Here is a 22,377-nt window from a genome sequence, read left to right on the forward strand (position 1 = left end):
CGCGGGGTTGTAGACGCCCCCTGGACCCCCCATTCCACGGTGCTGCACAAAGCTCCGCTGCCGCCTGGTCCTTCCTTTTCCCGCCGCGCTGCGGACCGTGTGCGGCCCCGCCCCCGCGGCCCTCGCGCCGCCTCGCCGGGCCGGCCTCTTTCCCCGCTCGGAGCCGCGCGTGAGGACTGCTGAGGCCGCAGGTCTGTGGCTGCGTGTCGGGCAGCGAGGGGAGTGCGGGCGCCGGGTACCCGAGGTTCCCCCGGGCGTGCGGACGCCGGGTGCGCGCTGCCTACAGGCGACCGCCGAGCCCTCCTCGGGCCGCCCTGCCCGGACCCACCCCGTCCCGCCCCGTCGCGTCGCCGGGTCCGGGAGGCGCCGCCGCGGCGCTCCCGGCGTTCGAAGGGTACAGCGAGAGGAATGGGGCCAGGCTGGAACTCGGGAGTGGGCAACTTTGCGGAGCGCCCTCTCGGCAGCCGGCCGCGCGGGCGGAGGGAGGGCGTGGGCTCGGACCCCGCGGCCGCCACTCGGCGTCCTGGTGAGCGAGTGTCCGAACTTGCTCGCCTGCCCGCCTCTCCACCGGCCCCCGACTGCCGGCGACGCGGGGCCTGGAGGGGTGCGGAGCCCAGGTGAGCGGAGCACAGTGCCCTGCGACGCCCGAGTGGTGCGCAGTACTGTACCAGACCGTCTCATTAAAAAAGCATCGCTTGCAGGTCCCTTTGCAGATGTGTCGACTGGTGTTCCTTTCCGTTCGCCGGAGGAACTTTTGTTTCAAAGTTCGTGAGACTACTGCAGTCTAGACGCATAATTTGCACTTTTAGTGTTTGCTGACTTTTCTGTCTTAACCTGTTAGAGTGTATGCATTATGGGGTCTTTAAAACTCTTTTTCCCCATAGAGCGAACATGGCTGTAGGGTTATTAGGCCATTTGGGGGAGAAGCTCATCTCTAGTTGGACCACTCGGCTAACACGCCTTTTCTCCTTCGCTGTTGCAGCTTCTCCGTCTCCTGTGCTTTGAAGGCACAACATTTAAAACTCAGCCCTCAAATCTTTTCCTTCTCACAATTCTTTGAATGAGTAAATGAATAAACAAATTGTATCATGTAGGCTGGTTGGTCTGTTCTACAAAGCACATTTAACTAGGAATTAATATACACATATAATGTTGAAACAGTAATGCCAGGCCACTGATCAGATTTAATAAATAATTAGTAAAACGCTACTCCTTGTTCAGAGGAGTTCAGCAAGATGTTCCGGGGGACGGAATTGGCTTACTCACCGTCACCACACCCCCGCCTCCCACTTGCAGCTTCCAAACTAGGCGCTTGCACCCTGCTGGTACTCCCACTATTACTCCCCGGGATAGCAGCTGCCCTGATAGGCAGGCTCACCCCTGCTGTCATCACCACCCAGGCATAAAGCTTCCAGTGTGAATTGTTTTAAAGAGCACAGGTGTTAACATTCAGATACCTGAAACAACAATGTTTTGTTTCTTCAAAATCAGGTTGTCAACAAGTTTACTACTGAATCCCTCCTACATGGTCAGTTATAGAATACTTCCTACTGCATAAGGAGCTGTAGAAAATAATATAAAACTTTAATTATGCAGCAAATTGCGTGATACGTGGTATGGCTTATGGGAGGAGAAAATCAGCAGGCGTTGGAGCATCCCAGATAGCTCTCTGGGAAAGGGGCAGGGGCTTGTCCATTTAGCTCACCTACCTGGCAGCGCCTGCTGGAGAACAGGTGCACCAAAAATATGATTGAGTTAAATGTTTGTTTTGTATCTTGAGTATACTTTAAAGACTGATTAAAGATTTGGATGGGAAAATAGAAGGGGCTACTAAGCAGGGGACAACAGCCCAAGTTAAGTCACTTAAACACAAATGAGCAAAGGGTATATTGGGAGGATACTGCGGTATAGATGGGCCATTCACTGTATTTTTACTTTGTTTGTAGGAGTGGTTAGAAAAACAATGCATGTAAGTCTTTGACATCATGATGTACATCCGGCAAAGAAAAGAGATAAAAACCACCACCGAGGTTTCTGAGGATTTTCCGGCACAAGAAGAAAATGGGAAGTTGGAAAATAAATTGCCATCTGGTAGGTGATTTAAACTGAAGCAGCATTTGGGATTGCTTTTATTTCTTTGGAATAAAATAATCATTCTCCAATAGGGTAAAAAGTTAGGTGAGACAACAGTTGAGGAAACTTGTTCTAGTGCCCTGATATTCTGACTGCAGTTTGATTATTTTGGTTTCACAGTTTCAGGTAGATAAAAGAGCTTTGATTAGAACACTTCGTCAGTTTTTTGTTCATTAACTTAGGGTTATGCCAGTCTAATTCTTTTACTCTCGAGAGTAATACTTTTCCTCACCATTCATATTGTAGTCTAATTTTTCTGGTTTATGTCATTGACACTAGACAGCCTTACTTTCGGTTTCTCATTTTAGTAAAGTACTGAAAGATGAATTAAGATTTTTGTATTCTTTATTTTCAGTCAAATCAATGAAATTTTTCCTTTTATGGGGGAGGCAGGAAAAGTGGTCAGAACTTGGTAAATTGTTTATATAATGCTTATGACTTGCTAAATGACATATCAGATGGCATTAATTGCCAACTTTGTGTTTTCTGAATTGCTTTCCTAAGAATGGTCAGGATCTTTATGCATGAAAAATTCCAAGCTTATCAGCCATTTTGGATATCTGACAGAATTTACAGTCTTTGCAGACATGCAAATTCTTACCAGTCATAACTAAGGAAGCAGTTTAATTAAAAAAAAAAAAAAGGAAATCTGTTTTGGGAGGTTATGCCACTGGGCTCAGCTATTAGCAACTAATGCATTTTGGACAATGCATAGTAGTTTCTGAATACAATGCCAATTCAAGTTTGTTTCTTTTAAATAAATATAGAACTTTGGGGATTGTTCATTTTACCAAAGCACTATTTATGATATCAGAAAAAACCTGAAAACTACAGAAAATTAAAAAGAAAGAAGAAATACTCCCTTGAATATCCATCCTAAGACTACCACAGATGACTCTGTCTTGCTGTTTCAATGTCATTCTCTGAACTGTACTCCCCACCAGCGTTCATATGTAGTTTTACAAAATTGAGATCTATGTGTTGGTTTATAAGTTGCTATTTTTCTCTTATGTTATGAACATAAGCCAGTTGATATATGTATTTAAAAATATTGTTGTTACTCAACTCAGGGGCCCAACAGACCAGGCTTGCTACTCTTCCCAAAATGCCAGTCAAGAACAGCAGTGATGAAGGGCAGGAAAGAGCCTTAGTCAGCATGGCCTGGCTAAGAAGCACACATAGAGGCTCAAGATTTGTCTTAGAGGTTTTGGGGTTTTATAGAAAAAAGGGAACAAAGGCAAGGGCTGAGGGTTTGCAGAGCTGGAGGACTTTGCTCACAATTTAAGCTATCCTGGTCAGGTCCTGACCTGGTCAGTGGTCTCTCAGGACTTGGTTCCCTGCAGTCCTGGGAGAGACAGCATTGCTGTCAATTTCCCTCATGGGATGACAGCCCCTTCATTTCCTGTCATGTGGTAACTGCTCCTCCTTGGGGGGTGACCTCATTATGGCGTGGTCTGTGAGGCTCTGCTTCTCCTGGAATCTGAGGTGGCTACAAGTTTAGGACAGTGTCTCTTGAGACTTCTAGGGACTGCTCTGGGTGTCAGGAACAGGATGTTGTAACAGCTGGCAGTTAAATGTCCCTGCCAATCCTGAAAATTACTTGAATTAGTCTTATCTTGGTGACCTGATTCTTGAAGGGAGATGAGATAGGCTGGGTAAATTTAAGGTTAACAGACCTTATAATCCATTCCCTGAGTGATTAGCATGCCTGTGTGCAAACAGGAGCGGGGATCTGTCCCACAGTTTTAAGGTAACGAGGGAGACACGTAAAATAAGACAGATGCCAGGCTTTGTCCTGCTTTCAGTTACCTGTTGAGACTCTGCAGACCTTGCCTCTAAGTCCCTGTTCCATTGTTAGTATATAATATTACATGTTGTGGCTGTAGTATAATTTAACTAATTACTGGTGGAAGACCAAAACCTTCTAATACAACCTTCTAATACAAATAGAACTGTGATAAATACCCTTGTGACCAAATGTTTGTTTAAAACTTTTAATTATTCCCTTGTGTTATATGCCTAGACATGGAATTAACAATCAGATGGTATACTTATTTTGGTGGCTTTTCCTCCCGTTGCCAGGTTGCATTTCAGAGAGGTCTCAATTTCTTTTTCTTTTTTTTTTTTTTCAATTTCTTTTTTTGCCATCAGGATTTAAAGATGTCTAATACCCTTTCTAAAATAGAGTACTAATATTTTTAAGCTGTCAAATTAGCCAAGATTTTTAAAGTACAACTCATTGCTTTGATTTGCAGGGGGTTTTCGTGTTTTTTTTATTGTTTTTTTTTTTTTTACCACTAGTGATTTTGAATGAATTTAAACGTTTTTTCTTTTGTTACATTTATTGGGTATGTTTTTCTTTTGTACATTGCGTATTTATGTCCTTAATCTGTTTCCTACTGGACTGTTCATCATTATTTATTATCTTGAAAGTATCCTATGTTAAAAATATTTAAGTTTTCTCCCTGGTACCAAAAAACCAAAAATATTTTAAGTTTTCTTTCTTATGCTGTAAATACTTTTTCTAGCTTGTATATCCTTTTAGTTATTATGTTTTATTTTTCCTATGAGATTTTTAAGTAATCAAAGTTTTGGTAGCTTTTAATGAATAAACCACAAATTATCAGTAGATTCTCTAAAAGATTGTTCACATTTTAGACTCATAACCCATTTCTTCCTCTATTTAGCAAACTTCATAAAGTCTAGTTGTTCAGTTATGCCTGGATATTAAAGGTGAATATGACAATGTACTTGTCGAGGAGCTCACATTCTGGTTGTCACAATGAACAAATGAAGAGTTAGGAACATTGGAGTAAAAACTTATAAGAACTGAAAATAAGGTGAGTATGGTGGCACTTACCTGTAGTCCCAGTTACTCGAGAGGCTGAGACATGAGGATTGCTTGATTCCAGGAGTTCATGACCAGCCTGGGCAACATAGCAAGATCCTGTCTCCAAAAAAGTAAGAGAAGCTGGGCCTGGTGGCACATGCCTGTAATTCCAGTACTCTGGGGGGTAAAGCAAGCAGGCAAGTTTGAGCCCAATGAAGCAATTTAGCAACTTTGTGAGATCATCCTCATGACTCAAAATAAAAAACAAAAAAGGCGGAGGATATAGTTCAGTATGAAGGCCCTGGGTTCAGTCCCCAGTATGAGAGAGAGAAACTGTTTGCCGGGGACAGGAAATGCTTCACCAGTGACAGGCAGCTGAAACTCAGGTTACTTGATAGCCTGAAATAGAACTATGAAATTCTAAAATTTTCACTCAGTCATTTATATTTTCCTTTTCTCAAAGGTTGTACCAACACAAGATTTTGGAAGATCCTATCATTTACAGTTGGTGGAACCACTGCCCTTGGTATTGGACTTCTTACATCGGTCTACCTTGCCACCTTACATGAGAATGACTTATGGTTTTCTAACATTAAGGTATGGGGTTTCTATAACAATTGTATGATGTATTCATTGACATCTCCAATAGTTAGCCATGTAGATGAACCAAGACATAGTTTTGCCATAAAGAATCCAAGCTCTGGAAAGATTTAACTCGAGTCAAAACGAAACAAAGAACTTATGTTTATTATTTTTAAATAACACATCAGAATTTTCCATTCGTTTTTTCTATCAGTTTTTCATTAACCTTTTCATCAACTTTAATTTTTCTGCAGTTACTGTAGAATTTTTCAAACTATAGACTATGAAATCGGTGCTGTAGGTCATAAGTAACATTTTTCTTAATGAAATCAAATAGAGAATACTATCTATCAATATAGTTGAGAATTGTTTTGTGAACTTTTCATTTTGATTATATATGTCTGTACAAACTGGGTCATAGTAGAAAATGAGGCATTGTTTTGTTTTGGTTTTTTCTGTTGGCTGCAATAGAGAAAAAGAAAGAAAATTGAAGGCCACTGTTCCAACCCATGGAGTCTCAGTCTGGCTTCACAGATGGACTTCAGCATGCTCATATCTTTCTAGTACTATTGGTTTTTTGAAGTGGGGAAGCAATACTTTCTTTGGAGAAATAAGCCAGAATTTTCATCTGATTTTCAAAATGGTCTGTGACCTTTTAAATACCTTTTTTTTTTTTCATTTTTTCTTTCAACATTTCTAGAACTTATTTTGGCAGTGTTTGCAGAACAAGTATATGAGTTCACAGAAACAAGCTTGTACATTGCCAATGTTTTGATCCAAATATATTTTGTTTTTGATCTAATATATCAAGATCTTTGATCTTATTATCCATGGCTTCTACTCACTAATTGCTTGCCAAGGTAAATACTTGCCTTCAAAACTGAAAATTTATCATATTTGAAAGAATTTGGCATTTCTCAAAGAGAGGTTTTATTTTGTTTTTTATGGAACTAAGGGTTAAACACAGGGCCTTCACACTGAGCTGTATTTCCACCCTACCTACCCTTCCTTTCTTCCCTTCTCTTCCTTCCCTCCTCTCCCTTTCTTCCTTCTTCCTTATGACAGTCTAACTGAATCACCCACATTGGGCTTGAATTTGGGATCCTCCTGCTTCAGCCTCTCAGTGTTTGGATTATAGGTGTGCACCACCACTAAAGAGAGTTTTCTAAAGCATTTTGAGGTTTAGTCCAATTTTGAGAATGAGTCCCCAAATGAGACTACTTTGAATGACAAATCTAAATAACTTCTATTATGCTTATTTTAAAAACCTAACATATTACTTCATGAGTATAGCACATATTTGTATAGATATCTTTATACAGATTATCATGGTAACAAAGAATAATAATTCTTACCCTTCAGGAACATTTGGTGAGTTTTTGTGCCAAGAAAATTTTTACTCATCTCTTTTTACAATGAAAGCACTTATAAATAGATTCTCTAGAATTAAGCAATGTATGTCTATTTATTAACATTTTGAATAAAGGCTGAAATATCCCAGGGTGGGCATCTAGCTAAAATTAAATGTTAGTAACAGTGTAGCAAGGAGAAGTGTTGAAAGAGATCATATAATTTAATTATAAACTGTAAGTTTAGCTCTTTAATTTAAAACTTAAAAGTAGCCTTTCTAGTATCCTTCAGTAGGGATACATCATCATCAAGAAACCTCAGCATCCTTGAGTTTTTTCTTTTTTTACTTTCACTGGATTAGGAAAATCATTATACTTTTACCCAGTATTTATCGAGCACCTCTTGTTTGGGTAACATTGAATTAAACTCTCTGGGGGACATGGAAAGAATAACAAAGCCTTCTGAATTTGCAAACATACTTTCTAGCATAACAAAGGAATTCAGAAAATACATACTAAGTGGCAGGCCAGCAGAATGCCAACAAACACTGCTCATGGTAGCAGTACCACTAAATAAGACATGCTCCTGTTCCCAAGGAGCCTACCCTCTTGATAAGGATACAGACAGGTATCCAGACGGTCCTAGGGCATCCAGGTCAGCACTGTGTGTGATGGGGTGAGAGAGAGTACTGTGGGAGTAATAGGAGGGGAGCCGGACCTATTGGGAGCGATGGCAGAAGGTTTCCTAGAGGAAGCCATGGTTGAAGCCTACAGGATGCGTTAATGAGGCACACTAGGGAAGAGAGGTGAGTGTCATAGGAGAGGGACATGTACTGGAAATTCAAAAAGCAAGGCTGCCTGGAGCATTGAAAGTACCAGTACCGATGCAGGAGAAGGGACTCGGAGTAGAAATAGGCCAGATGGTGAAGGGCCTTTGCTCCATGTCTCAGAGATAGAGCTCTCTGTGATATAGTACGGATCCTTGTTTTCAGTGGGGCAGTGTTTGAGTTTTAAAAAGATGGCTCAGGGGGCCCGGGATTTAGCTCAGTGGTTCCGCCACCTGCCTTGCAAGCACAAGGACCTGAGTTCGATCTCCAGTACCAAAAAAAAAAAGATGGCTCAGGCTGTAGTGTGGAGGAACAGATTTGAGAAGGGCAAAGCTAAAGTCAGAGAAAACCACTGCGATAACCCAGTTCAGTAGATTCAGTAAGATCTGAACATCCAACTAAGATATTCAATAAGTGATTCTTTTCTGTGTGCCAGGCACTCTGCTAACCCCTGGGAATATGACACTGAATATGATAATGGAATTTTATTCTGATGAGGAGGAAAAAAATCAAAGACAAAACAAAATTTTGGTAAAAGTAAAAAAGGATGATGGGATAGTCATTAGAATGCCACTAGGAATTGGAGAGCAAAGCAGACTACTTTGAGGACAAACCATGTACACCAAGGCCTAAATGCTAAGAAGGAACCGGTCAGGCTAAGATCTGTGAGAACAGTCAGAGCAGAAGGAACAGCAAATCCAAAGGCTCCAAGGTAAGAATGAACTTGGCAAGTTGAGAATGAGAGAGAAAGCATATTTGGCCAGAATTTTATGAGCAATGAAAAGAACGGTGCAAGAGAGGGGAACATCAGATCGGCCTTGTATGCTGGAAGGAATTGGAGAGAAGTGAGCAGAGTTAGAACTTACAGGAAGCAGACTTGGAAAGATGTATTGATGCCCTGTTTGTGTGGAAGGTGAATGACAAGAACGATCAGTGTCCACCTGCTTTGTCCCATGAGCTGTTGGGTAGATGGAAGCACATGCCATTCACTGTGACCGTGAACTTAGGGGAGGAGCAGTTCTGGAGGGCGCAGTGCCTTTTGACCTCACAAAATTCCCATCTTGAGGGTACAGTTTTCCACAAGACTGCCTTCATTTCAGATACCATTTTCAAGTCTAGGAGTCCCCAGGTGACCCTCACTTCTGTGCCCACTGCACAGACTGATGTTCCCAGGTTCAGGTTCACTAGAACAACTTGTCACTGGCAAGCATGGACCCTTCCTTTAGTGACAATGGAAATTAAAACTAAAGCAACAGTATGGTTTACAGGCAAAAGCAATAGTTAATAAGAAAATGGTAAGGACTTCAGCCTAGGTACCTGACAGAGATCAAGCGGGCCCCTTAACAAAGGGAAATAGAAAATAGGGAAAGGACTCTGGTGCAGATAGCTGGAGGGGGCACTCTGATGAAGAGGATCAGACTGGCCCATTCACAAAAGAAGGGAGGCCAGTGTGATAGGGTGCTGTAGTGGGCTGGCATCTGATCGATCATCTCAGTCCTGGTTTTGTAGCTTTGGAGGATTCCTCATGATTTGGGGGCAGTTTAGTTTCTGTGAGATAGTTGTCTGAGGCAGTCTCCACCATGAGAGGCTCTGCTGGAATCCAGGATGACTCTAGGTGTAGGGCCCTGGAAACTTCTGGGCATAGCTGAATGTCCTTGTAAATCTCTTATCCTGGTGTCCTAAGTCTGAAGGGTGAAGAGATAGGTAGATTTGGGGCTCATAAACCTTGTTTGGCCAACTTTTAGATAGACACTCCCTAAATGACTAAAAGACCTATATACAGAGCTGATAAGGACTTGACTCTGAGTTTCACAGAACAATGGTCAAGCTTTATTCTACTTTTAGTGACCTGTTAGACATCTTTCAGTCCAAGTGAAGAATCACCGTTTTTTTACCAAAAAACACTTTCAAGTCCCTGACTGCCTCAGAAGAAAACATGAATCATGGTTTTAATGAACAGGTTAAGGACCTAGGAGTTTGTTTGTCCCCTGTCCCAGTGGTGTGAGAAATTCACAGAACTCAGAAAGGACCATACTTAAGATTGCAGTTTTATTACACCAAAAGGGTGCAAATGAGAACCAGTCAAAGCAGGAGATGTGTAGGGCAGAGTCCGGGAGGAAGAGTCACACTCAAAGCTTTCATCGTCTTTCCTCATGGAGTCAAGCTGTTAGGCTCCTGGCACATCTGATGTGATAGTATGTGGAGAACTGACGATCCAGGAAGCTCACCTGAGTTACAGGGGTCCAGTGTTTACTGTCAATTGTGTAGGCACAGTTGACTGAATCATTGGCCATGAGGTTGAACTCAGCCTCCAGCCCCCATCCTGAGTCATCTCTTCAGAGACTGGACTGGAGAACCATCCTGCCTCAGTGGTCAGCACCACTGTCAGATGTGGTCTGCACAACCTTTGTCAGTCTGTAAATGACAAACACACTTAGCACTCAGAATTTTAAGAATTTAGAGGCTACCTCCCAGGAGCTGAGGACAAAGAACACCTAAATGCTTTCTTTGTTCCTAGAGCTAATAGAGGTTACCTACCAGGACCCAGGACAGAGGCCCACCAAATTCTCTGTTACACAAGAGGCAAGACAGAAAATGATGAGCTGAGACGTGACTGTACAGGGAAGTGCTTTCAAAGTCGTCCAAGTAAAGCTAGGGAGTAAGGAAGTTGGATTTGCTGCTCCAAAGGCAGCACTCCTTCAGTGTTAGAAATGGACATTTTTGTGTTACCAGCTTTTAGATGTGTGGGCGAGATTGTTTCAGAAGTGTGTAGAAAGAGAAAAGCAAGAACCCAGGCCAGTTTCTATCTGTGCCTCAGATACTATCTGGGAAGCTATAAACTGGCATATCCTCTAACAGGTGTCTCCCCACCCACCACCCCGTCCCCCAAAAGCCACCATGGAACTCAGAATCTCATTTAGCTTTTTCCCATTATTTAAGGAGTATTTCATAGCACAGACCCTGTCACAAAAGGAATCTTCTGATGGGGTAAGCATTTTTCTCAAGCCTGGTGACACCCTTGCTAGGCATTTAGGTTATTTTTTATTTAGATTATCTAGATCGGCACCATCCAGTAGAACTCTCTGGAATAAAGGAACTGTCCCTTATCTGTGACATCCAATATAGTAGCCATGGCTATTGAACATTCAAAGTGTGGCTATTGTAAGATGGGAATTTTTATTTAATTTTAATTAATTTCAACTTTAAGTTGAAAATGTGTATTCATTTCTGTCAATAAGCAATCGAAAATTATAACTGCTATTGATTAGAGAACCTTACTTAGCCGAAGGAAAAGTTCATTTTCAGAGCAAGGATGATGTCATAAAGTAAGTCCTAAAATTTAGACCATTTTCATATTGAGAAATTAGAAAATATTTCAGAAAGGTGAATGTTTTCCTTCTGTATTTATGGCTTGTAACTTATTCTTATCAAAATTGCTAGGCCAGTTTATAATGAAAATACTTTGATCTTATATTGAATACTTAGAATTAGTTATAATTATTCAGGGGGTAAAAATACTCCTTATAAAATAGACAATTGCAAGTGCAAGGACCAGAGTTCGATCCCCGGTACCAAAAAAATAAAATAAAATAGACAATTCATATAATGACTTTGTACATTAAAAATTATTTTTAAAATATTCATTGAAATGTTAGTATTTGAAAAGTGGGAACCCTGAAATGGCAACTTGAAAGTTATAAGAAAAAATACTAGTCATAGAAAATCTCTATGTTATCCTTTGTCAATATATTTTTTTTAATTAAAAGTTATTTTCCTACTGTCTTATCCATTGTGTTTGCTGGAAAGTTGAAAGTACTAGATATTTTTTTTTTTTTGATATTGGGGATCAAACTCCCTAGATACTTTTTTAAACACCCTTTATCGAATGTCTATTATGTACTCAGGACTGTGTTAGGTGCATTTTAATACATATTTTATTTAATCTGGCTGTCTGCAAAGCCCAGACATTTTAGCTCTAAATTGTTCTTTAAATGTAGCCTGTTTTCTTGCTGCCCTTTATTATAAACAAAACAAACTAAAAGGGCAAAGCCCAGGTTTCTACTTGCTTGGTTGCCCTTACCACCTGGCACATTATTAGTGCTAAGTAAATAATGATCTGTTTGGAGTAGAGTTGACCTCTGGGGTTGTGGGAAGTAAGGCAGAGGAGCAGGGGAGGCAGCTGGTTGCTGTGTAAGGTTGCGCTTTGGAACTAGAGCAGATGAGTGAAGCTTGGAGAGTCTGCTCTGCGGAGAAGATGTCCTTGGTACTGGCAACCGGGGAGCCATGCAGTGCGCTGTAATGATTCATGTTTAGTAGTTTCTGTCATAAAAATTAACTATATGGTCTTGATTCTTTTTATTTATTAAATGTGTATCTTGTTGTACAAACTATACTGTGAGAGTGACACAATTTTTTTTTTGGTACCGGGGATTGAACTTGGTTCCTTGCACTTGTGCAGCAGGCAGGAAAACCACTGAGCTAAATCCCTGGCCACGAGAGTGACACAATTTTAAAACCAAGAATAATAATCAGTATTCATTATTCTTACCAAAAAGTTTCCAGGCCTGGGGATGTAGCTTAGGGGTAGAAAGCTTGCCTAGAATGCATGAGGCCCTAAGTGCAAATCTCAGGACCACGAAAACAAAAGCTTTTACTTTTTCCCTTCTGTTCCTCAACTTTCCTACGTATGTATTTTACTTACTTATGACTCTAATATAGATAACTTTTGTAACTGGCCTTATCTGGTATTACATGTTTTCCCCATATATATTTACATGTCTTAACAAAACATCCACAGTTATTCTGTAAATAATTATGGTTATACAAAGGGAGATAAAAAAGTACAGTGAATGTTTAAATTTGAAAATGGGGCCAGGGATGTAGCTCAGAGGTGCCATGCCTGCTCAGAAAGCAGAGAGTCCTGCATTCGATTCTCAGAACCAAAAAAATTTAAAAACTATTTTACACTACAGGACACATTACTGTTGGCCAGGGATTTAGCTCAGTGGTTCCACCGCCTGCCTCACAAGTGCAAGGTTCCGAGTTCTATCCCTGGTACCAAAAAAAAAAGTTCCAAAGACGCATTACTGTTAATACCCACAAAATACTCCCTCTTGTTATGAACACACTTATCCCATTATTCTTGCCACTTTCTGAAGCAGTTCTGGAGGTCATTTCTCATGTTTCTATGAAGTATGATTTAAAAAAATATGGTGAATGTTGCTACTGAGTGCTATCCAGTGGAAAGGGAGGCTCATGAAAATATTATGGTTGTGTCCTCATCTTCCCCAAAGTCAAAATGACCTTGAAAGTTAAACTTTTTTTTTCATTCAGAACATCAAGACAGCAAGCACCATGGCTAAAGGCACAAAAATGACTTTTAGAACTACTTCAGAAGGTGGCAAGAACAATAGGATAAGTGTATTTGAAGTGAGGGAGAATTTTTTTTTCCCCCCAGTACCGTGCATCAAACTCAGGACTTTGCACTTGCGAGGCAGGTGGGGTGCCACTAAGCTACATCCTTGGCCCAAGGGAGAATATTTTGATGAGAATTATAGCAATGTATCTTTTCCTATAATAATTTTTAAAATTTAACCACATACTGTATTTTTATCACTGTTGTAATTTAATATTTTTGAAGTTTTTATATTCTTCATTATTTTACTATTTCCTTATTGCCCAATTTTGGTGAATTAGATTGTTTGTAATTATGTCATTCAACTCCTAAAATTTCTTCTCACTTTAAAGCAGCAATGTAAAAATGTCAATTCCTCCTTTTCTTGAAATTAAGTTAGAACAATTAAAATGAAGATAGTCAAAATTTGTCTTTTTTTTTTGTACTGAGTATGGAAACTAGGGCCTCATGCATGCTAAGCACATTCTCTGCCACTGAGCTACACTCCCAGCTCCCACATTTCGTCTTTGATGAACCTGAGAGGCCCGTAACCTGAAGGGTATCCAAATCTAGTGAAACTGAAAGGAGTGTAAAAGATACTGAGAGAAGACTCTCCAGGATGCAGTTCTCAGGTGGTGCTGGCAAAGTACAGCCAAACCACCCCACCCCACCCTGGCATGTCCTGTTGGGTAAAACCACCAGTGGGCTGATTGGGACCATGGGAGTGGGAATGAGGGGTGACAGCAGAAGCGTTCCTGGATATGCTGGTCTGAGAAGCAAGCTAAGCAGACTAAAGGTGTCACACAGAAAAATGCTATAGGAAGTGGAGTTTAAGAGAATAGGAATAGAGACAACTTACAATTTGAACAATCCTAAAGTCTCTGTTAACTAATTCAAGGAAAAAAACTAAAGAACACTCTTATAAACCACCGTGTATCCTAAGAAAAATTTTTCCAGCCGGAGTCAGGCCTAGCAGCTCTTCCCTGCGTGAACTTGCTACAAGCAGCTGGTGTAGTCAGAATTTGCCATACTCAGAAATGACTAATAATCAGGAAGGAACTAATGCAAGGTCTGTAGAGTGATATTATGAGAAAAACAAGAACAAATGGTTAGTGAAGAACAGTCCGCAGAAAAATTGTATAGCAGAGACATGAATATTAGGACCAAACATTCACCATAAGAAGTAAACGCAATGAAGTATTTGCGACTGTGGAAAATGAATTCAAAGCAGAGACATATAAGAAGAGGTATAGAAAGCTCACAAAAGGAAATGAAACATGAGCTAGCAGAACTTAGACAAGATTTAGAATTAGAAGATACAACCATAATAGAAATGACAACCATATTGGATGCAACACACGGGAGATCAAAATCTGCAGAAAGCATAGAAAGAGAAATGTTGGATCATTTTAATAAAAGTAAACAAAATGAAGTGAAATAAAATAAAGCTAAATGTATTAGTGAGAAAATGGCACCCAAGGAAGACAAAGAACAGCAAACGTATAATTTATGTGTCCCAAAAGAAGAAAATGAAAACAATGAAATGTGTGTGTGTGTGTGTGTGTGTGTGTGTGTGTACGTGGGTACACAGAGAAATAAGGAAACTTTCCAAAAATAAAATTTGAAACTATATAATAAATTAAAAGGGTACAGTGGGTCTCAGGAAAAAGTGGCTTAGAAAAATCATCAGAGGATAGCTCAATGAAATTGCAGGTACTAAATATAAAGAAACCTTTGGGCGTTACAGACAAAAAGATCAAGTCACCTTTAAGAGGACAAAGGCCAGTCTGACATCCAACTTTTCCATAGTCACATAATGCTCAGGGACTATCAGTGATGCCTACAGAATATTCAGAGTGATTTATGCAATTTAATGTAGTATTTCATCTTGTATAAAGATACTACTCAAACTTTCCTGTAAATTTAGAGTTATAAAAGCAGTCCCTAAACTAAAAAATGTAAATCTCTCAATTAAAAAAGCACAAACTCATACACAGAGAGAAAAGCAAGCAGACAGATCATGTAGTGAAATGTGTTCCAAAAAGTACTAAAAAGCCTGACAAAAAATACCTTAACTCCAAAAAACTTGTCCTTTTAGATTCTATTTTATTTTACAAAGGAGAAATTGAGGTTATGATGTGGCTTGCCTGTGGCTATCGTGACTTTGAGAGATTTGGAATTCAAACCCAGTCTTCCTAGGGCTGTGCTCCACTGACCCCAAATGTGAGCACCCTCTGGTCATCTTTGAGAGTTGAAAAAAGGCTGAGCAGAAGTGGGAACTATACACATTGGACAACTTGAATTTTTCACCACTCTGTACATGTCTGTTTGAAGATGACTGCAAGTATTGATTTTGTCAGTTATATTGTTAAAAATTTTAGTGAGCAGGCAAAATTGCATATAAGGAATCTATAAATAGTGAGGGTGGACTATATGTGATACCACTCCACGTGGTATTTTAAAAATGAAACCCAGAGGCTAGTCTTACCTAGGTGTTTGGAAGAAAACAATCCTATGACTAGAGGAGAGAATCCAGTACCACATTTAAAATGTCATCACCATGAATGAGACATTTTTATGGCAAGAATGCAAAGGAAATTGTTGGAAAATCTACTAATATTCTCATTGGCATATCAGTACTCCAGAAGATAACCCCCCAAAAAAGAATTTGAAAACATCTAGTGTTATTTCCCTAGAGCATATATAATTTGAAAAATGAATAGATCAAGTGAGCCCACTACATCACAAATAAAGGATGACAGCCATATTGTTATCTCAAATGACACAAAAAACATTTGGCAAAATTCAATACCCCTTCATGTAGATGTGTAAAAAAGTACAAAGACACTCAACCAACTAGGAATAAAACAGGTCTTCAGTCTCATGAGTGGCCTTTGCCAAAAAAGTCACAAGCTAACATACTTAGTGGTGAAAGGCTGAAAGCTTTCCCCCTGAGATAGGAACAAGACAAGGATGTCCATTCGCAACATATGTATTCAGAATTTTTTTAAAGGTTCTAGTTAGGGAATTTAGGCAAGAAAGTAAAATAAAAGGCATCTACATTAAAATGGAAGAAGTAAGACTATTTGTATCTGACATGATCTTATGTATAGAATCCACTAAAAATTTATCAGAACTAATAAATTCAGCAAGATTACAGGATACAAGAGCAATGTACAAAACTTGTGTTTCTATATAGCAACAATGAGCAAACCAAAAAAACCAAGAGAACAATTCTGTGTGCAATAGCAACGAAAAACTCAAATGCTTATGAATAAATTTAACAAAGAAAAGATAAAATTTATACCATGTTTGTGAATTGGAAGGTAGTGTTAATTATTCCTCGAGTTGATCTAGAGATTCAAATGATCTCTCTCAAAATCCCAGGTAGACTTTTCACAGAGATTGCTACACTGATCCCAAAATTTATATGGAAATTCAGAGGTTCCAGAATAACCCAAACAATTATAGAACAAAGTTGGACTCACACTTCATGATTTCAAAACTTAACTACAAATCTATAGTAATCAGTGTGATAGTGGCATAAGGATAGACATACAAATCAATGGAACAGTTCAGAGGCCAGAAAGAAGCCCTTGTGTTTATGGCCAATTTATTTTGCTAAGGGTGCCAAGACAGTTGAGTGAAGAAAGAAGTCTTTAAACAAATAATGTAGAGACCACAGGATATTCACATGCAAAAGAATGAAGTTGGACCCCAACCTCCCACCATATGCAGAAATTAAATGAATGGGTCATAGACCTAAATGTCTAAAAGTAGAAAACTTAAAACATATAAGTTAATTGTAATGGCCTTGGAGTAGGCCAAGACTTACTAGATATAATGTCAGAAGTAATCAAATGTGACTAAAATAATAAATTGGTCTTCATCAAAGTTAGAATTTTTGGGGCCGGGGATTTAGCTCAGTGGCACCCATGCCTGCCTTGCAAGCGCAAGGTCCTGAGTTTGATCCCCGGTACCAAAAAAAAAAGTTAGAATTTTTTGTGCTTTAAAATACACAGTGAAAAAAAAAAAAAGACACCAGTTAGAATGGGAGAAAATTTTACAACTTACACATCTGATAAGAAAATGGTACCTGAAGTATATAAAGAACTACTATAACTTAATAATGAAGAGAGCTCAGTTTTTTCAGTGGGTACAGGACTTGAATAGACAGTTCTCGAAAAAACAGTATATTGATGGCCAGTAAGCACAGGAAGATATGCCCACCATCATTAGCTATATGAGAAAGGCAAAACAAAATAAACAAAGATTCTATTTCACCCCCACAGTGGGGTTATTTTAAAAGACAGTATTAACTGTCAACAAAGATATGGATGACTTTGAATGGTAAAAATTTAAATGGCAGCCGCTTTGGAAAAAAGTCTAGTATCTCCTCAAACAGGTAAATACAGAGTTACCATATAATCTTTTGTGTTTTTGTTGAGACAAGGTTTCACTGTGTTGCCCTGGCTGGCCTTGAACTCTTGGGCTCAACCCATCCTCTTTCCGCAGCCTCCCAGCAGGGAACTACAGGTGAGAGCTACCATGTCTCATTTACCATATAATCTTAGCTTTTATACTTTGGTGGGGGTGCTGTACTGGAGATTGAACCCAGGGCTTTCGCACTAAGCTACATCCCCAGCCCTTTTCTTCATTCTTTATTTTGAAAGGTTCCCTTTGAGTCCCTAAACTTCCCAGGCTGGGCTTGAACTTGTGACTTTCCTGCCTCAGCCTCCAAGAGTACTGTCTTCTACTCTTAAGTGTATACCCAAGAAAATGAAAATGAATGCAAAAATGTGTAAATAATTGTTCATAGCAGCATTTCATAATAGCCAAATGTCCTATCAGTTGAATGAATAAGTTGTGTTATATCCATATAGTGGGATAATATTTGGGCAATTTTTAAAAGAATTACTAATACATGCTTCAGCATAGATGAACCTTGATGATAAAATGCTTAATGAAAGAAGCCAGGCCCGCAGGACCATATAGTATATGACTCCGTTTGTATGAAATGACCATAATAAGTCAGTCTAAAGAGATAGAAAGTAGCTTAGTGGTTACCTAGAGCTGGAGGGCATGAAGATTTTAAGAGTGACCATTCAGTGGTGCGTGGTTTCTTTTGGGGGTAATGAAAATGTTCTAAGATTGATTGTAATGATACATACGCAACTTCTGTGAGTACAAATCCATTGAATTGTGCACTTTAAATTGGTGAATTATACGGTATGTGAATTCAATCTCAGTTAAGCTGTTAGACAGATGTATTTTTTAAAATACAGTCTGCACACATCTCAGACCAAATTCTAAGACCTCACTTAATGGGGAAACAGGGATATCTAATAAAACTTTCTGTGAAGAGGCAAAGTTCTTTTTCTGTGTTCTGCCCTCTGATACTCGCCACTAGCCAAATGTGTTCAGGAACTGAGGAAGTGGCTTTTTCATTTCAGTTAACTTTAAGTTGGGACATAGGACTACAGGCTAATGCATGGGATCACACAGCACCAGAAGCAAGGGGCTATCCATTATTGCTACTTTTACTTAACACTGCCCAAGAAGTGCTATCAACACAACATGTGAGGAAGCAAAAAGTATAAAAATTGGGAAGGAGGAGGCAATTTACTATTTGTAGATGAGGTGATTATGCCTGAAAACTCCAAGAGAATACAGAAGTCCCCGACTTACAAAGGAGTTCCATTCTGGGAGAACATTCATAAGTCAGATTCATTCATGACTCTGACAGAGTGAGTTTTACACACATTTGACACAAATATACAATGTAAAGCCTAAAAAACTAAATACAAAAATACTGTAAATAAGTTATTTTTACTTTTACAGTTACCTTAAAGTGGTGACACAGTACAGTACAGTACAACTGTAAGTAAACTATTTCTACTTTTATTTTCTACTTTTACAGTTACACTTTTGTTTCCATGATTATTGCTTTGTGCTTCCTAGCAGTCCCCCCCACATCACCACTGCTTTTCTTCTTGCTTTGGACATCCTGGGTTCTGATTGGTCACTGTACTACTGCACACTGTCACGCTGTAGAGTAAGCACACGGCAGCACAACTATGACAATGTCTGGCAGACGGGTGAGCTACTTCCGCAGTTTGTTCGCATCTACAAGTGTTTATAATGCAAGGCGTGTTGTACCTGTGAAAGTTCAAAACTTGAATGTTCATAAGTCAAGGATTTACTGCAATCTGAAAACTCCTACAAACAATAAGAAAATTCAACCAGTTACAGAATACAAAATTAAATATACAGAAACCAAAATATTTTATTTTTAAATGTGTCAGGTTGAAATTAGAGAAAGAAGAGCTCAAATATGCCCTTTAGAGCTGCCTGGCAGTCCTATTAGATTTCTTTCAACCATTGACTCCCCTCCTTACTGGAATACTGTTGTGACTTTTTCTTCCTTCAGACCTTCGGGAGCCCTTCCTTAATCTTCCCATTGGCAGTGACACCGTATCCTGTTTCACGGAGAAAGTAGAAGAAGCTGAAGACATGTTTCCACATCCTATCTGATTCCTGCCCATATGTGCAGACTTTTCTTCTTGCCACTTGTGCCTGAGATCCTGTCTCCTGCCTTCTGCCAAAGCATGTTGCTTGAGCAATTGGTTCCCTCTCTCTCCCCACCCCCGGGGTTGGGGGGGTTGAAAGGAGGAAAGCTTGTTATTATAACCCCATTCTTATCTTTCCAAAAAACTTTCCGAAAAGTTATTGACCTGTAATTGCTGTTCCACTTTTCTGATTCTCTCTTTCTTGAACCCACTCCAGTCAGACTTTGTGTGTAACATAGCTGTAAAAATGTCCTTGTTAAAAATCACCATTGACCTCCAAGATGCTAAATTTAGTGGTCAGATCTCAATCCTCATTTGACCTGGCCTGTTAGCGTTTTTTTTCTTGGCTTCCAGGACACATTCTCCTGGATTTGTTCTTGCTTCTCCAGCTCATCCTTTGGCCTCTTTGTGAGGCTTCTCCTCACCTCCTGACCTTTTATTGGCATAGAACCCCAAGACTTCTCTGTCCTCATTTCTAAGAATATTCCTCTCTAGTATTAAGTGCTATGCTGGTGACTCCCAAATATAGATCCCTACTCCGACTGCACTCTAATCCTTTATATCCAGCCACTGGGCCACCTTTGTGTGGATGTCTTGTAGACAGTTGAGACTCCACAGATACAAAATCAAGCCACTGACTTCTCCATCTCTAAATTGCTACTTCATCCTTCAGTGGCTCACGCCAGAATCCTTGAAGAATCTTAGATCTCTCAAACCCCACATAAAATCTCTCAACAGATCCTCTCAGCTTTACTTTTACAGAATCTACCATCTGTCTGATCATCTCTCAGTCTCCACCTTTTTCTCTACTGGACTGTTCCAGCCTCCCCCTTTCTGATTTCTCTACTCTGATCTGTTTCCAGATTATCTATTCTGAACACAACAACCAGTGGAGACTTTTAAATCTACATCAGTGTGTATCTCTGCTCAAAACTGCTCACATTCAAACGTAGCAGGTCTCAAAACAAACTCCTACTTCCATTCTCCTCCACCCCTGCTAGCTCTCAAATACAAACCCAGAGTCCTCATCATCTACTAGGACCGAGTGATCTGTCTCTTCCTGCCTGGCCACCTCCCTGACTTTATTAACCGCTCTGCTGTTCCTCCATCAGGCCCCTGCTGCCCTCCTGTTCCAGGTTCCTGTGGTTTGCTCTGTCTGACTGGCAGGTTCTTACCCCAGGCATCTGCCTGGCTCCCTGCCTTGGTTCTTCCCCTTTCTATTCAGTTTCCACTTCACCAGTGGAGCCTTTCCAGTCACAGCACCTGCCCTTGCTGCCCTCCCAGTCCTTCTCTGCTGTACTTTTTCTGTATCACTTTAAACTGTCTTACATAGTAAGGATTTTGCTTGTTTACTTGCTCTCTTCTCCCTCTACTCTTAAATTATAAATTTGATGAAGGCAGAGATTTTTCTCTTGTATTCACTGTTGAATCTCCCAGTAGAAAAATGCTTATCACTTGATGTGGGTCAATAGGTATTTATTAAATGAATGAATGAATGAATGAATGAAACGGGGAAAGTAGATTAAAGAAAGAAGCCAAAGGTGATTCATTCTTTACCTTTGATATCTACATTTCCTCATTCATTTTCCTTTGTTAACAGTGTATTGCATTCTCTCCCTCTCTTCATCTGTATCTATGTGCGCATGCAAACGTGTGTGTGTGTGTGTGTGTGTGTGTGTGTGTGTATTGTTTGTTTGAGTACTAGGGACTGAATAATTCAGGGCCTTCACACTGGACACTGCATTCCCAGTCCTTTTTTATTTTGAAAGAGTCTCCCTAAGTTGCTAAATTGCCCAGACTGGGTTGGAATTTACAGTCCCTGCCGCAGCCTCCCAGAGTACTGGGATTACTGGCATGTGCCACTGCACCAACTTGCATTGTTCTTTCTTGTTGGGGCATAAACTCCTTGGGGTCAAGGACTCACTTTTTACCTCTTTTTGTTTCTTCAGCCAATAAATGTTCCACTAAATGATGGAAAAAGGTAATTGTCGTTTGCTAGAAACATTTAGGTCACTTGTTTCTTCTTAGTCTTTCCTTGTGCTAATATTTTGCACTGTTGCTCTGTTATTTATTTGACTTTGTAGAGTGTGCATATCTTCCTGTTGAATACTCCTGCAAAGCAAGGAGTCTGTGGAATAAGTAGGGTTAATACACACCGTACTTGCATCAGTAGCACAAGACTGCTGACTGCTTCAGTGTAAGCCTAGTGGAAGTACTGTCACTTCAGCTGCAGCCTTCCTTCCTCACAGACACCGCCTGGCAGCTCTTGTGTCACGGCTTTTATCAACTCTAGGGCAAGAATCCTTCCATTCTAGCAGATGGACATGAATTTAACCAGACAATAAACCATGTATGTGCCATAAATATGTTTGCTGAGGGCATGATTCCCAGTACAGAACTTTAAGAACAGCTGTCTTATCATGAGCTACTGTTTCTTGGTGAGATGATTTGTTAACACAATTCTGAAACAGATAGCATTCATAAAGTTAATTGCACATTGGATACCCTACCACCAGCATGCTAATTATTTGGGGGGACAATTTTTTATAAACAGTTTTTTACATGAGATTTTAAAGGCTAATTTGATGCATTTCCTTACCGCATTGAGTGTCATTTTCCTAAAAGGGCTTGTTAACCTTTTGTGCGTTGCCAGCAACTTGCCTTAATGCCTGTGAGGGACACAAATCATTAA

At 39.9% G+C, this 22,377-nt stretch overlaps 1 protein-coding gene across 4 annotated transcripts in view; it reads left to right on the plus strand.

Annotated features, from left to right (window-relative positions):
* Dpy19l3 (dpy-19 like C-mannosyltransferase 3) overlaps positions 1-22,377 on the plus strand; it is a 73,938-nt gene continuing 51,561 nt past the window's right edge. For 2 of the 4 annotated variants that reach the window (XM_004858791.3, XM_021239559.2), the window contains exons 1-3: positions 1-191; positions 1,947-2,091; positions 5,427-5,560. In XM_004858791.3, the coding sequence (XP_004858848.1) occupies positions 1,986-2,091; positions 5,427-5,560 (240 nt within the window). In that variant the 5' untranslated portion in view covers positions 1-191; positions 1,947-1,985. Of the gene's footprint in view, positions 192-491; positions 618-1,946; positions 2,092-4,820; positions 4,974-5,426; positions 5,561-22,377 lie in introns of those variants that run through there. The other 2 variants (XM_087191012.1, XM_021239558.2) reach the window with 2 other exon arrangements.

The sequence above is a fragment of the Heterocephalus glaber genome, unplaced genomic scaffold (genome assembly GCF_053883595.1).
Source record: "Heterocephalus glaber isolate CG9 unplaced genomic scaffold, H.glaber_assembly_v1.0 deba00001561, whole genome shotgun sequence".
Lineage (NCBI taxonomy): Eukaryota > Metazoa > Chordata > Mammalia > Rodentia > Bathyergidae > Heterocephalus > Heterocephalus glaber.